The sequence below is a fragment of the Podarcis muralis genome, chromosome 2, assembly GCF_964188315.1.
Source record: "Podarcis muralis chromosome 2, rPodMur119.hap1.1, whole genome shotgun sequence".
Classification (NCBI taxonomy): Eukaryota; Metazoa; Chordata; class Lepidosauria; order Squamata; family Lacertidae; genus Podarcis; species Podarcis muralis.
In genome coordinates this window covers 57,934,626-57,951,124 of record NC_135656.1, presented here as the reverse complement: position 1 = coordinate 57,951,124, position 16,499 = coordinate 57,934,626, and the positions used below count along the sequence as shown (strand labels likewise).

General features: G+C 42.0%; 1 protein-coding gene across 2 annotated transcripts in view; it reads right to left on the bottom strand.

Annotated features, from left to right (window-relative positions):
• Positions 1-12,537, bottom strand: part of SEC24A (SEC24 homolog A, COPII component) — a 33,654-nt gene extending 21,117 nt beyond the window's left edge. Inside the window, exons 1-4 of one of the 2 annotated variants that reach the window (XM_077924533.1) lie at positions 12,312-12,537; positions 2,746-3,264; positions 1,597-1,752; positions 202-279 (exon numbers count right to left, since the gene is read on the bottom strand). In XM_077924533.1, the coding sequence (XP_077780659.1) occupies positions 202-279; positions 1,597-1,752; positions 2,746-3,264; positions 12,312-12,396 (838 nt within the window). In that variant the 5' untranslated portion in view covers positions 12,397-12,537. The remainder of the gene's footprint in view (positions 1-201; positions 280-1,596; positions 1,753-2,745; positions 3,265-12,311) is intronic. The other variant, XM_077924534.1, reaches the window with a different exon arrangement.
• Between the last annotated feature and the right edge of the window lie 3,962 nt (positions 12,538-16,499).

Sequence of the window (16,499 nt, the reverse complement as noted above, 5' to 3'; positions counted from 1 at the left end):
AAATTGAAGAAACAAAAAAAATTCCTTCCAGTAGCACCTTAAAGACCAACTAAGTTAGTTCTTGGTATGAGCACACGAAATCTCATACCAAGAACTAACTTAGTTGGTCTTTAAGGTGCTACTGGAAGGAATTTTTTTTTGTTTTGACTATGGCAGACCAACACGGCTACCTATCTGTAAATTGAAGAAAGTATGTCTTACCCAAGAAGCCTCCTCCTTCTATTGCATCATAATTGTTCTGGACCAACAATCCATCACTGGCAGTGGATGCAGGATCACCTGCCAAGAAAGGCATCTGTTAAAAGCAAATGCTTAAATCTAGTAGTTATTGGTCATTTACCACTAAAAACAATTCTGGATGATATGCAAAGGTTAAATGTTGTTAAGGTTAAATAATCCCCATTATGTACAGCTTTTCTCAGTTGGGAAAATAAGTCTTCAGTCACCCTACATGACAATTCTACCCATTCAAACAGTACAATATCCACAATTCATCAGGCTACCTTTCTGCAGCATGCTTACATGAATGATGAGAGAAGGGATGTGTAGAAGTCACTTTTAACAGACTCTTTCTAAATGCACTTTCTGGTACAGAAACATGTAAATATAGAAATACACAGCCTGATAAAATTGGTGGCTACCCCTTGGCCTCTGTCGTGCAGTACTGCAGAAGTAAGGTTAACAGTAGTCCTATAAATCCAGTAAGGCATAAGCTTTTTGGCACGTAAAATAACACCCTGAGTTTAAGTCAGATCCTAAGGGATAACTACTTGAAAAGCAAAGCTGCTTAAGTGTATTCAAAGATACTTGCAGCCAGGATTTCATTATTCTGGCCTATTTTGAAGACAAAAGATGGCCTGTTCTTCCCTCCAGATTCCTTTGATCAGACTTGAACCAGGTGAATATTTCTTATTTTAGAAAAATAAGAGTGAATTGGAAGTTATGAATGGATAAAGACTGCCACTTCAAGTTTACGATAAATCAATGCAATCCTATGTATGGTAACTCAATAGGGCTTACTCCCTAGTAACCATTTAGGATTTCATAATCTTGCATAGATTTCCTTCCATATAATATTTTAATACATAAGCAACAACATCCAAGTTATAACATTCAAGATATAACAAGAGCTGAAAGAGGACAACATTAAAAGTAGAGATACCCAACTATGATTTCTGCTGATTCCTTCCTCCCATGCCATGTGGGAGGGTCCCCTGACTGCTGTTGTCAATGGTCACTCCAGAGGTTGTTGAACTATAACTCCCATCAATCCCAGCCAACATGACCAATAGTAAGGGATTAGAGGAGCTGTAGTTCAACAACATTCGGAGGGCACAAGGTTGAGGAAAGCTAATTTAAGTTCTAATTGAATTGCTAAGACTATACTTTTAGATTTTTAATGCCATCTTTAATCCCACCAATCCCCTACACACCTCTGGATCTATACACTTGCCTTTAAGAGCTTATACCTGTATAAATATATTATGGTGCAACAAGACTCTTGTTTTTGCTGTTTAATAGAGCAACACTGATACCCTACTAATCCTTAGTAGTAACATTAAATAACATTTCCTCATTACAGGATCAATTCCTTACCTCCTTGTGTATTTGATGAATTCTGTAAAGCTTGGGGTGTCATGCTTGCTGGAGGAGCCATGGGCCGTGTGGAGGCTGGACTGCTAACTGGAGGAGGTCCTAAAGGAGGTCTAACTGGCGAATATGTTAGCTGATTACCTGGAAGAGGAACAGAACCTGCAAGAATCATCAGAAGATAGAGTCAACATTGCTTCTGATTAGTTTTATTTTTGTACAGAACCAACCAAGAGGGCTTAATAAGTGCATTAAATTTCTTCTACATGAGGGGTATTTTAGGTGACCTTAATAAAATTCAAAGCCAAACTCATTCTACTCCCCTTTTCAATACAATCTGCATATTGATCCAAAGAGCAGGTGTAGGAATATGCACAGAAGTCTTCGTTAGGCAGAATGGCCAGGAATAATGATAAAAACAATAACAATAATAATAATAATATTGTGATAATATATCACTCACAATGTAATCATGTCATACAAAACTGCTGGGACAGGTTGAGGGAGTTCACTTAGAATGTTGGTGCTAATTGGTGTAGCGTGAATATTGTGAAATGTATTTGGCTACCCACACCACCAGGTTTAGCCCTGTTCATTTTGTTTCGTACAAGTGTAACAAATCACTCTGTAGGTAAGAGCTACACATGGTGTAACCCCATCCATATGACACATTCTGTCTATAAAGCCACAAGGTACAACATATACCATGATGTAGCAGGAATAAAGTGTTCTCCCCACCCACCTTTTTCTCATACCAGCAGCAATGAAGCATCTACTTGTCTGTTGCAAAATGCTTGCACTACTGGAACCATCATAATAGCACAATGTTGAATTTCACCCAGTGCTTTTTATCTTAAAAATGTTTAGGGATACACTCATTTTCCTACTCATATTGAAATACTGCCCCTCAATGAGACCAAACTTAGATTCACAAAATGTTTAGGGGTATGCGTATCCCTGCATCCCCCCAGAAAAAAAGCACTGATTTCCACTCTCAATACACATGAGAACATTTATTCGTTTTTCCAAAATTGATTGCTTTTAAGTACATCATTACTTCAAAAGTCTGGACTCAAGAATGCTCAAGATGAATGACAGTCAATATTCTTTGCTACTCCAGTTGCAGAAATATATTGGGAGAATTTCTTTTCTTACCTGGCTTTGTATAGCTGTTTTGAACTGGAGGACCTCCAGCAGAAGAAACATGATAGCTTGCTGATGGATTTGTATTCCCTGATGAAGGTAACAATGGCTGAGTTGCCCCTGCATGAGCAAAATGGTTTGGCTGAGAGCCCATTGCTGGCTGAATTGAAGGAGCCTGTCCGTACTGCCAGTTTGAGTGTGCTGGGAGATTAACTCCAGAATGAAAGCTACCTGCAGAGCTTGATGCAGCAGCTGAGTTCTGCGATAGAGGAGGCATCTGGGCAACAGGTCCCTGTTGTGCTGCTGCTAGAGATGCAGATCCAATAGGTGGCCGATTAAGAGTCTGCCCAGGTCCCTGATAATTACTAAAAGGTGAAGCGTTCTGAGGTGCACCATAGTTATAGGGTCCAGAAGATGTATTCACCAGGTTCTTTGCAGGCGCTTGCTGAGAATACATGCCTGGGACAAAAGAATTGTATCCCTGTCCACCTGGTAAGCGTGATGAATTCACCATTGGGTTTTGTACAGGACCTGGGGAAGGAGGAAAATCATTGAATGAATGCTATATATTCTTGCCATTGAGGAATGCAAACATTTCAGGAACAGAAACAAAATTTTCCTGAAGTTACAAGTTAAAGGCAGAGAGAAAGCCACCAGGAAAAGCAGTAATATCTTTAACTATATGCAATTCTTGCCAATTTGCTTCACATTAATTATAAAGCCCCCATATATCATTGTTCACAATGGGGTATAATTCCATAATAAGAACTAACATGTTTAAGATTTTGCACGGTCAAACAAAAACGTATGCAATCACTACATACAAGGGTGATCTTATGGTTGCACAAAAAGAAGGGAAGCTTATACCAAGGCAATGTGCAACCCACTGCTCCTCACCCTTTTCATTAGCGCTGTAACATTATAGCAAGCTGGTTGGCACATGGTTACACAAGGGAATGGAATTAAGTCATGTTAACTCCCTGAATCACCAATCCGGGTGTCATGCAGGAGACATGTGAAGCAGATCTGTAGCTGGGATAGGGGAGATTGCCCCCAAATTCTCTGCACCCCCTAACTTTTAATGAACTGATAATTAAAGTTATTTTAGAAAATGAACATGACAACCTTTGTTTTTCTTCTTAAATATGCTCTTATTTGGGGTGGTACTGGATCAGAATCTTCCTACCATTAAACATCATGTGACAAGAGTAAGATGCTTTCCATTAAAATGGAAAGGCGGAAGATTGACAGAACTGGTCAATTTTTTCTTAAGTATCTAAATTCACCAATTAGGTGAGTTATTGACCATTGCACTCATAAATCAAAAAACACATTCAAGGAGACATACAATACTGTTACATCTGTAGCTTGCAAACATTTGCTCAAGCACTGAATGAGGACAATTTGAATCCACTCATTCAAATACTGAAACACAACCCAGACTACTTGAAATCAGAGCCTGAGTTAGTAAAATCCCTTACTGATGAATGTCCATCGTTGGTGCAATCTGCATATGAGCTCACAAAATATGGAACAGCATTTCCAGGACATGGTCTTTTCATAAAGACTGCACTGACTATTCTAAGCAGTATGTCAACAGCTGAAATCTGCTTTCCTAATTTAACACTAGTATTAGGTTCACAAGGGACGCGGGTGGCGCTGTGGTCTAAAGCACTGAGCCTTGGGCTTGCCAATCGGAAGATTGGCGGTTCGAATCCCCAGGCGGGGTGAGCTCCCATTGCTCAGTCCCAGTTCCTGCCAACCTAGCAGTTCGAAAGCACATCAAAGTGCAAGTAGATAAATAGGTACCGCTCTGGCAGGAAGGTAAACAGCGTTTCCATGCACTGCTCTGGTTTCACCAGAATTGGCTTAGTCATGCTGGCCACATGACCCGGAAAAACTGTCTGCGGACAAACATCGGCTCTCTTGGCCTGAAAGCGAGATGATTGCCACAACCCCATAGTTGCCTTTGACTGAACTTAAGCATCTAGGGGTCCTTTACCTTTTTTCCCCCCAAAAAAGGTTCACAGCCATTGCCAGTACTGTAATAATGTAAAGCAGAGCTTGCTCTTTCAAGCAGTAACGTCATGACGAAAGCATTGGTCTTAGATTCACTACATTTTGCAGCATCAAAAACAAGAAAACTTTTGTTATAAACTGTAAGAATACTGTTGAAGCTCATTCTTGACTTTCTACTAGTAGTTTCTCTTGTTTTGTTACCTTTTTTGTTACCGGTAATTGATTGCAAGAAAAGTAGCAATTGTCAAAGTTGCTTAGTGAAATATTTTGAATGTACACAAGCTGCAGTACAGTTAAAGGTTAAATAAAAACAGTTTACAATTTTGTCTTTAAAAGTCCTACAGACCAGATAAATGCCCTATTGCTTCCCAAAACGTTTAGGCTCCCTATGGGCATGATATGGAATGTATCACAACAGTTTTGATTGTTACTTTAATGCAGCCACAGAGAGCTCCATGTTTGATCAGAGCAGTGGGAAGGGGATGCTTAGCCCTAAAAAAATCCAACTCTCCCATCCAGGATATTTTTCTCCCCAAAGAGGAAATATTAAGTTGACCTGATGTCTCCCCTACAAATGTGAAAGAAGAAGGGGGCATGACCATCCCAAACTACTGCTTTGATCAAATTTAGAACCTGCTGCAACTGCATTAAACTGAAAACAGAACAGGAGCTGTCAGCAGATGTTCCCCATGTATCCTGTGTCACATCTGGTTTGGCTCCATGAGGCAGTAAGAGAGGGGACCATGGTATAGTTAATTTGCTTCAGCCACAGGCCATACACAAACAAAAGCAGGCATAAAACAAAAACACAGAACAGGCAGAAACAGATAAGATGAAAGAACAAATAACTGCAGGAGTCTTTCCTGTTATTGAAGAGTCACAGCAAATACCACCACCCTGATCCAAGTAACAGATCAAGAGCATCAGGCTCAAAAAGAATTTTGCCAAGGAAGATGTGGTGACTGTGCAGTCTGCTTATTTTCATTATAAAAGGACTTGTTTTGTAGATTTTACCAAATTTATCAGCTGGAGGACAAATATATTTCCAATACTTGCAGTTGAAGAATAACTAAGCAAGTAACGAATAATGCACAAAGGTGCAAACTGAAGGGGATTTCCAGTATTTCTAATGCAGAACTGCATGTGGTATTTTGTAGAATGTGAGAATGGTAAACACTTGGGTTGCTCAACATAACTGTTAATATCAGTTAAATAATTTTCAGCAACATTTTAGTACATAAACACAACATGGGGCCATCTTCATGTAGCCCATCCATCCCACTAAGACAGAATTATTGCATTTAAGTCCCAGCATTACAAAGGATGCTCAAAATTGAGAAAACTCATGAACAAAAATCCACATGATCAAAACATCACTGCAAAACTCTTGTATCATATGACTAACTGGTAGGCTGAGCTGTACAACAGATTTTGGGGAGTCTGCTTTGGATCTATTAGCAATATAACTCAATACTTGAAAAGGTTCAAATGCACATACAATTCTACCCCAAGTATTACTTCACTTCAGAGAAAATACTCATGGAGAGCTGGGGTGCCTAGAATAGTTCTTAAAAACTTTTCTGAAAAAATTCAGTATTAGAAAACCCATCATTCTCTCAAATTGTAGCTTAAGACCAGAGGCATAATTTGGACAATAATCTTTAATAAAGGGCAATCTGCCAAAACAGTTTCCTCAGAAATTTTGGGCATGGATTTTCATTTTTCATTTTTAGATAGCTTATCTTGAAACAGATGTTTCTTTGTTCAGTTTCATGGCTGGTGCACAAATATAAGTTTAGTTTCGTCATCAGTAATGTTCAGCAAAATACAATCTGTTTCTGAAAAATCAACTCGTTTTTTAAAAAACAAAATGCTAAGATCCATGAGAAATAAGTTCCACATCTTCTATTTTACCACTACTGCGCCCTGGGTCTCTGTGATGGTGAGAGTCGAAAAATGGGTGTGAGGGACCTAGTTTTAGATAGGTAACAGAGTAAATAACTACCGGTAATTACAACAAGTGATAATCTGACCGGTACAGAGTAATTTTGACAGAGCTTTCCCCCAAGGGTACAGACATTTTGACTAGCCATCATTCAGAAGGCTGGCAGTGTCTCTAAAATACATTTTGCTGAGGTTTCATGGGCCTCTGAATCTTAATATGACTGCAGGGCCAAGTCTGCCTCCTTTCATGGGAAGGACTGGAATCAAAGGTCCACAATGTCATTGCTACAAAGCATGTTCGTTATTCTGGCAGGAACTCTTCTCATCCTTCTCTGGAGAAGGAAAGGGGCTTGGAAAAATCTCTCATCTATGCTGGGTTTTGGATGCAGCAAGGAATCGTTTTGCTTCCAACTGTCACCGATGGCCAGAATAAGGTGACAAACATCATGCCCTTTCTCCACCCCCTCCCCAATGCTTACCTCAGTAAAAGCTCTGCTCAACAGTAGTGGGCAGATTTTTGTGTATAATATGAACAAGTACAAATCAAATCTATATTGTGGAATAAAGATATTAAATAATACCTACCACACAGCATAATTTTTACGGAGAAAATCATTCACCATGCATGCAAATGCCCTAGCCATTAAAATAATTAGCCAATAAAAAGTAGCCAATAAAATTTTTAAGGTGTGTGTTCTATGTATAGTGTAACTGCCAAACATAAGTAGCCTAAGATACACTTTCATATCTGATTTTCAGTTTCAAGATGACAACTCATCAATTCAGTCAATTCTCCAACTGATCTGTACTTCCTGTTTTTCAGAAAACAGCAAGATCCCACACTTTCGAACAGTCAAGTGAGCTCTCATTGATTTCTGATTCCTCAAGCCAGATTTCATGAAGATCAGTAAATTTAGGAATGCGCTTTCCCTTCCCATCCCCAGCTAATATCCTGCAGTTGTTCCAGGACAGGACTGTAAGGGAACTGCAATCCACGTAATTTTGAAAAGTAATCAAATGACACAGAGTATGTAAAGTTGCCATAAGACAAAATTACCTGTGGAAGGACCAAACTTATGTGTGCTATGAACAGGGGTATACCAGAATAGAAATGCATCTGTATACAATTCAAAGCTGGAGTTCAAAGCTGAATTCTGCTCTTCCATTCTTTAGAGCTTGCCACTCTTCTATTATATACAAGTTTTGTAAGCATTCTTTGTTAAGAAGATCTGAATCAAGCCAGATGCTTTCTGGAGAATATCCAGATATCCTTGTAATACTTAGGGTAAGCGATCAGGCAGTTTTTAAAAATGATTTTGTTTAATATTTGTATGTCATTTCCCCAGCAACTAACTTGAGCTCAAAGTGGCTCACAGGAGAAATAAAAATACTTCCCAATACAAAACAAATATACAGTCAACACTTGGTTCCCGAATGCCTCCTCTTTGGAACATATTGGCTCCCAAACGCCAAAAACTTGGAAGTAAATGCTCTGGTATCCGAATGTTTTTTTGGAAATTGAACATCTGACGCGGCTTCCGCTTGAATGCAAAAAGCTCTTGTAACCAATCGGAAGCTGGGCCTCGGTTGTGAAACATTTCAGAAGCTGAAGGGTCTTCCAGAATGGATTACGTTCGTCAACCGAGGTTTGACTGTACCACAAAAGTATAATAAATAAAATAAATGAACTGAAACAATACTAGACAGCAAAATTACAAAATTCAAATCAAGATAAACAGGATTGGTATCAGTATAAGGCAGTTATGGGGAACTGGGCGACCATCATGATGGATCCCCAATCCACACACACACACACCCCGGCAGGGTAACTTTGACAGGTGAGAGACACCACCTACCTGTCATAACATAAGGCTACAGATGGGAAGCACACCTTCAAAGGGGTTTGCTATAACCGTTCCTCCAAACTGCATTTCCCCCTCTGCATGCATCTGCAGAAGGATCAATGCACCATTTGGAAGAAGTGGTCTGAATTCAAAGCTTGCTCCAAACAGATAAAGTTAGTCCCCCTCAACTACACTATTTTGGTCAAAGAACTCCCTAGTACAGCCAGTCGGAATGGGACTCGCTGCCAGTAGCTATCAATTGGCACTGGCAGGGAGCACCACTTCCAAAAGAATGATCAGGACCTCAGCCCTCATTTGTTCCTTTGTAGCCAAATCCATACCTGCCTCACACCTGATACCACTAATTGCATGAGATGTGAGGCAAGTGGGTGTGTTTTGTGGATAAAGGCCTCAAAAACCAGATTGGGACTCATGCCAGGCTTAATTAGGCCCACAGGCTGGAGGTTTCCCACTGCTAGAGTATGTTGTCCCAGGAGTCATGAGAATAAATGAGAACAGCCAAAGTAAGAACATCAAGAGGTGCAAAGTATCAAGGGTAAGTCCAATGAGAATTCTCTGGGAATGAAATGAATCACTAGAGTATAAAGGATGTGGAGGAATAAATACGTGTGTCATGTATGGCTGGAACAGGCACGTTTTGCTGGAATCTCAGGTCTGCTCAGAAGCTCACAAACTGGAAGACCTGGAAAGTTCTACATCTACATTCATCCTTACACACAGCCTTTAGATTTTTGGGTCCTATTCAGACTATTAAACATGGCCTTCCAAACAGCAAACCACAACATCAGCTCACACCATGACTAGGGCTATTCTGCTGGCCTTGCACAGTGGTGGTATGGGTGTTAAAGGGATGTGGGCCAGCAGTATGCCTGACATGTGTAAAGGATGGATATTTATTTACTCTGCCAAAAAGTTCCTTTAAGATGTTGTTGTTGTTTAGTCGTTTAGTCATGTCCAACTCTTCGTGACCCCATGGACCAGAGCACACCAGGCACTCCTGTCTTCCACTGCCTCCCGCAGTTTGGTCAAACTCATGTTAGTAGCTTTGAGAACACTGTCCAACCATCTCGTCCTCTGTCGTCCCCTTCTCCTTGTGCCCTCAATCTTTCCCAACATCAGGGTCTTTTCCAGAGAGTCTTCTCATCTTATGAGGTGACCAAACCAATTCCTAATTCCACAAGAAAAGAACACTCCCATTATTGGGAAGCATCACACTAGCGTGATATTTTGCTCCTTTCCCTCACATATTCCAGTGGCCTCAGGGCCTCTCTAGGCACAACTAGAAACCTTGGTTTTCTGCTAAACAAATCTCCTCCAATTATGCATATAAATAAATAAATGAAGGGCAGGAGGAGCTTGTTTATATTTCCCATTATGTCTGATCCAGGCCACTGGTTTCCCTATTTCAGCTTGTTCTAAACTTACTTCTTCTTTACTCCATCTATACTTACATATAATTAAATTCATTTGTTCAGAACTGTGCATTTTTAACAGCAGCACTTTTTTGGCAACCTACTCTCTGCTTGTAGATTGTTCTATTTAGAGTACAAGTTGTTCAGAAGAAGGGCTGTCTTTATGCTATATGAGCCATTCATGATGTTGGCAAAACACAAGCCACATTCATGTATCCAAACTTTAGAATCTCTTATGAGACAAATAATTAAATGATGATTTTATAAAACAACAATCTTTTAAAGCTAGCCATTTCAACTGCAGGTATTCAAGTATAAATCTGCAGCTATTTAAGTGTAGGAGCCGTACTTCAGGGGGGGAATAAAGATCCTCCCACCACCACATAAACATAGTGCCACATAGGCAAATGGTGATAAGTTCAAAATGGTGACTGAGGCCTCAAGGATATTTCAGCTAAGTGAAGATATTCCAAAATGCCACACTGAATCTGTAACCTTATTTCCTCATTTGATTCCAAAACAAGAAATGTTCCTTTTTAAGGTGCTACACAGATTTCAGATACTGTTTAGAAATATGATCAAGAGTGAGCAACTTGATTTTATGTGAACTTAACGTGCAGCACTCTGCTGCTACATAGAGGCAGCATTGGGACATATGGGCAGCATTGTCCAGAGCTTTATATGCCATGGTTTACAAAACTCTAGACACGACACGTCTCAGCAATAATTCCTTGGTTTGATGTTTGCTAGCAAACCAGGATGACTGACATTAAGTTAGAGTTTCCCAGTTGGTATGTAATGGGAACTCTGGCTTAATAGAAGACAGAATGTTTTTGCTATAGCTAGCATGCAACAGGAAGACGAGGGATAGGGAAGAACATACTTCCATGGTGCTTGTCTATGGTTTCATAAGCCATTAATTTTATAATGAATGATTTTAGAGTGTTGTTTATGCTGTACTTTTGTACTGTTTTATTGTTGTTAGCCGCCCTGAGCCCGGCTTCGGCTGGGGAGGGCGGGATATAAATAAAATTTATTATTATTATATATTCCAAATGTTGCCACCAGCCACAGAATTTTATTCCAAATAATGAAGTTCTGTGGTCATTCCCATAAATCCTGAAACTGGGGTGCATAAGAATAGCCTGCTGGATCAGGCCAATGACCCATCTAGTCTAGCATCCTGTTCTCACAGTGATTGCCTGTGAGAAACCAGCAAACAGGATTCAAGCACAAGAGCACTCTCCCCTCCTATGTTTTCCAGCAAGTACAATTTAAAGATATACAGCAAATGCGTATTATCAGCCCCATCCAACCGCATAAATGCACAGTGGACCAGATCTAAAGGTTACAAATTGTGTTGCTTAAGCCAGAAACATCTGTAGGTGTACCTGTGGGTGAAGGGGCATAGTTCAGACATGTATCCACCCAGTCTCAGATTATAGTTATGTTCCACAGTAAAAGAAGACTTGAGCAACCAGTCAGATAAAAGAGATTCGATGTTATAGTTTGTATCCAAATACTCTCACCAGCAGTTCTTGGTCATGATCCACCTAGATTCTTTGTAGCAGATGAAGAACACAAACTAAAGCTACTACCACACTGCATGCAGCCCTCCTCACGTCAAGCCCTTCATTCTTACAAAAAACTGTGGGGCGGTTATTCCGAAGAAGCAGCTTATCACTGATCAAGTGATTGTGAAATCGAGAAACTACCTTTAAAAGGTTACATGAGCAGCTGGCTTGTACAGAGCAGTCACTCGACACTTTCTCCTTTTGTTCTGCATTAAGGTACGTGAATATTCCGGCAAGGAACGTTTCGCTCTTAAGGGTGCCATCAGGGCTCCGAACCCACGCCATTCACAAGCCTCCTAGCAGGAAAACACTAAGGTCTGCCATGAAGCCAAAACCGGATATCAAATCAAGCCTGAACAATAATAAGAAGAGTGCTACTGCTCAAAGCACTTCCCCATTAGTCACTCGCTACTAGAGAAGCCGCGACTGCGACTTAAGGAGCCGGTCAGGAAACGGAGCCTTAAAGGTCTGGGTCAGGGTTAAGAAGTAGAAACCCTCCCAGGCTCCCAAAGCCGTGTGAGTCGTCTAGCAGCAAGGCGGGCTAACAAACGAGAAGGAAAACCCAGCGCTCCTCATTAGACACATCTAGACAAACACGCACACCCCTCCCTGCCTTTGCTGGTGGCGCTCACTCGCCTTGCGCCCCGTCCCAAGGGCCCTTCCAGGCGCAAGACGGGCGCCAGCGCCGGCATGTTGGGGTCCTCCGCGCAGTCCGTGCGCTGCCCCCACCCGACCCCACCCGGACGCGGCCGGGCCTCACTCACCGTTGCTGTACGGCTGCTGCTGCTGCTGCGGCTGCCCAGCTCCGTTCTGGCTGCTGTAGGCGGCTGGTCTCCCCGGCTGGGCCATGGTGGCGGCGGCGGCGGCGGCAGGAGGGTCGTCGGTGCGCGGGCTCCCGTGACTGCGCGCCCGGCCCCAGCGCCAAGCCCAGAGTGGGAGGGCGGGGAGGCGCTCACCCTCCTCACACCGGAAGGGACCGGACGCAGCCGCGCAAGCGCACTTCGTACACGTGGCACTTCCGGGGACAGAGTGAGCGAGAGGGGTCGTGGGCGGGGCTTATGGCTGAAGAGCAGCGGCCCGGGAGAGATGGAGGCGGGGGTGCTTAAAGGGGCAGGGCGGCGAGCGCACTGCCCCGGACTTTTGCTTGTTCTATTCAACCTCGGCCCTCCAGATGTTTTTGGCCTACAACTCCCATGATCCCTAGCCAGCAGGCCCAGTGGTGAGGGATGATGGGAATTGTAGTCTCAAAAAACATCTGGAGAGCCGAGGTTGAGGAAGCTTGTCTATTCTGTATCAGTTCGTTGCAACCGAGCTCGCCAGTGTCTATTTTCAATGCAAGACCTGATCCACAGTAATTCTGCGCGACGAACAAATATTAGGGTATCTCTGAGGATGTGCAGAGTGAGCTTTCTTCGCCGTCGAATAACCACCACCAGCCAAACCCAGCTTGTTTGGGCTTGGGCCGTGGGCGGGGTGGGGGTGTTCTTGTTGCTGCTTGTTTTATAGACACTGGTGTTTGAATGTACTGTATTTCTTTTAGATAGTTATTTAAATGTTGAAGGTATGGTTGCTTATGAGTTATTTTGCATTCTGCAGGCAAACCGGTCACTTCCAAATCATTCTACATTATCTTTTAAGAAACCTTTAGATCGTGTGGAAATAACTACTTACTCCCTGTTACATACACTATATTATTTTGGGAGTGCAGGCTTTGGGACTTGCCTGTTGGTATAAGTTGAAATGTTCATTATACAGAATTGTCAATGAGTTAAAAGTTATTTTCTCCCCTCCAGTGAGCTGAAGCAAAGTTGAAAACTTTTTTCAGGCCACTCCTCATATAGTGGCACCAACATGACAGTGATAGGTTCCCCCATCAGCCAGAGGATTCAGGTTTTCAGATATAAGGGCACTCCACCACATTCTACTCTTTTTTTGCTGAAAAATAAATAACTATAAACAAGCATGTCAAAAGTGCTATCAAGTGGCTTTTATTTTCATTATATTTAAAAAGGAAACCAAGATACTACACATCTGTGGTCTTTTTTTAACAAATTGATTAATCATATCATTTGTTGAAAGAATTCAACCACTATGATGTATTTAAACATGTGCCTCAATGCATTAGTTCCTTCCTCAGAGTCATGGATGGGATGCAGGTGGCGCTGTGGGTAAAAGCCTCAGCGCCTAGGGCTTGCCGATCGAAAGGTCGGCGGTTCGAATCCCTGCGGCGGGGTGCGCTCCCGTCATTCGGTCCCAGCGCCTGCCAACCTAGCAGTTCGAAAGCACCCCCGGGTGCAAGTAGATAAATAGGGACTGCTTACAAGCGGGAAGGTAAACGGCGTTTCCGTGTGCGGCTCTGGCTCGCCAGAGCAGCGATGTCACGCTGGCCACATGACCGGCAAGTGTCTCCGGACAGCGCTGGCCCCCGGCCTCTTGAGTGAGATGGGAGCACAACCCTAGAGTCTGGCAAGACTGGCCCATACGGGCAGGGGTACCTTTCAGAGTCATGGCATTACACAGAAAAGTATAAAAGCTTTTTATGTCTTCATCAAATAATGACTGCCACCCATTATCTTCTTGTAAAGTAATGTCAGCCTTCACTTCTACAGTGCCGTGAATTCTCCACTCTCTTCTAATATATGTATCAATAGAAGTATAATAAGCATGGTGCTAAGTCTGATGATTTTACTGTCTGGGAAATACTTTTTCAGGGAGGGTGGTTTCTAGTAATATTTTGTCCATGTTTTCTGGAGAAGTGCAGTGGTAGGGAACCTCTGCATCAGCAGGATTTGACTTGGAAGACCATTTTCACACCAACCTGCTCTACATCTCTACATCTCTACATCATTGTGGGCTCAAAGCAATTTTGCAGGCTCTGCTAATCAAATGTACCTCAGTGTTTGCCAAATCCCTGTGCCTATGCTAATTGTGGTTTGATTTTTAATTTAAATGCAATAGATACATTTGTGCTGCGTTTCCCTCCTAGAAACAACTGTTAGCAGTTGGGAGGATGACAGTCCGTGGACTCTACAGTATTCCAGCCCAGCCTCCTTTTTGTAGATATATGGAATGGAATGTAAATGCACCCCATGTTCTGCATCTGCCATCCAAATTGTGATTTAAGCCAGTTTGAAGGTAAGCATATACAGTGGACGCTTGGGTTGCGAATGTGATCCGTGTGGGATGCATGTTTGCAACCTGCAGCATTCGCAACCCGCAGCCGTGCGCCTGCGCACACGAGTTGCGATTCAGCGCTTCTGCGCATGCGCAACCCCCAAAACCTGGAAGCAACCCGTTTTGGTACTTCCAGGTTTCAGCGGGTCCGTAACCTGAAAAAACGCAACCTGAAGCGTCTGTAACCCGAGGTATGACTGTACATATGTATTGCTACACACTACCCCAATCTCTGAGTGGTGCAAGATTCCAGGGGTTTCTAGGTGCTTACCCAGGGTTCGTGTTTCATTCAGGAAATGAGGGGTAGCAGAGACTGTAGTGTCTTTATGATATATGGTTTATTTAGACATATATACAACCTGGGACTACAATGGAAAGGTTCTCATCATCACACTCCAAGAGGATCTAGCTTCCTCCATAGCTGCAGCCTTGGATTCAAACAGAAATCCAACATGCTCTCAAACATGGCTCTGACCCTCTCTCCAACTTGCTGCATTTTACAGACTGCAACATTGCTGCAAAAACCCAATCCTAAAGTCACCTCTAAAACTCTACCTCAAAACTCTCCTTTGTCTTCCAAACTAAATCTGGGTTGAGGAACGGACCCCTCCCATTTTCTGACTGGCAAAAAGTGCCCTCTGTCTGGCTTTCCTAATGGCCCATTACCTTCCCTTTGTCTTTGGTTAATGGCTAATCTCCCAGGAGATTTCCTGAAAATAGGAAGCTAGTTTGGTCAGTATTTTAACTTTGCTAAATTTTGTGTCTGGCAACCAAATTTAACACCCCAAACACTGATTAAATTCTAACACCTATCAGACCCAAGAGTTTAGGGGAATCTTGTACCCACAACTCATAACACTATTATTACAAAGACAGTAGCAAATAATGACTATTAGTGCACACTAGAGGCAAAAACATTCCTCTTCTTCCTTTTGCTAATAAAACAATCTGTGGCCTTTTAAACTCTGGGGGTTGGTTTTTTATTGTTGCTACTGTTATGTATTTTTGTGGTTTTAATATTTAAAACGGCCCAGTGATCCTCAGATGAAGGGTAAATAAATAAATAAAATAAAAGTAGCTCGCTGGTAGGCTTGAATTTATGCAGTTCTTGTGTCAATTTTTTTTTTTTTTAGATTAAACTCTGTCACAAGAAGTAAATTCTCAGCTTCAGAGAGTCCCAATACATCCCTTACCTGGGTGGAGATGGAAAGGGTGGGGTTGGAAAATAGGTTTTACAAGGTAATACCGAAAGGCAAGAGACACATCCTGCAAGCAGAGAACTGTGATACCATCAAAATGAAATCAACAAGATTCATTCTGGCTTTTACTGTACACCAAAAAGCGTCCTTAGCAAGTGACTTGTGAAAGAAGACGTTTCCATGATGCAATCTTTCTATCGTGGAGGAAGGCCACAATCATTTTTTGTGTTTAATGGAGGGAGTGTTTAATGACGCGAGAAGAACATGGTTGGTAGATTCCTATGACCGATATCCTGACAATGTTTCTGATGAACGTGGCACATTGGCATGTTGAATTTTCTACAGATGGGCCATTCCCCTGATACAAGGCCACACTGACTAAGCTTTATCCCTATCCCATTAATTAGTCAAGTCTTATTTACCTTGTATTTTCAGGGTTTTTTTCTGAAAGGGGAGAAACCAAGCATGAAACTCCAAACCACATTAATTTTACTTATAATTGCCCTGAACAATACAAATGTTACCTAACCCTTTTAAATATTTGCCTAGTAAAGCATTTTCTAATCACATAACTATTTT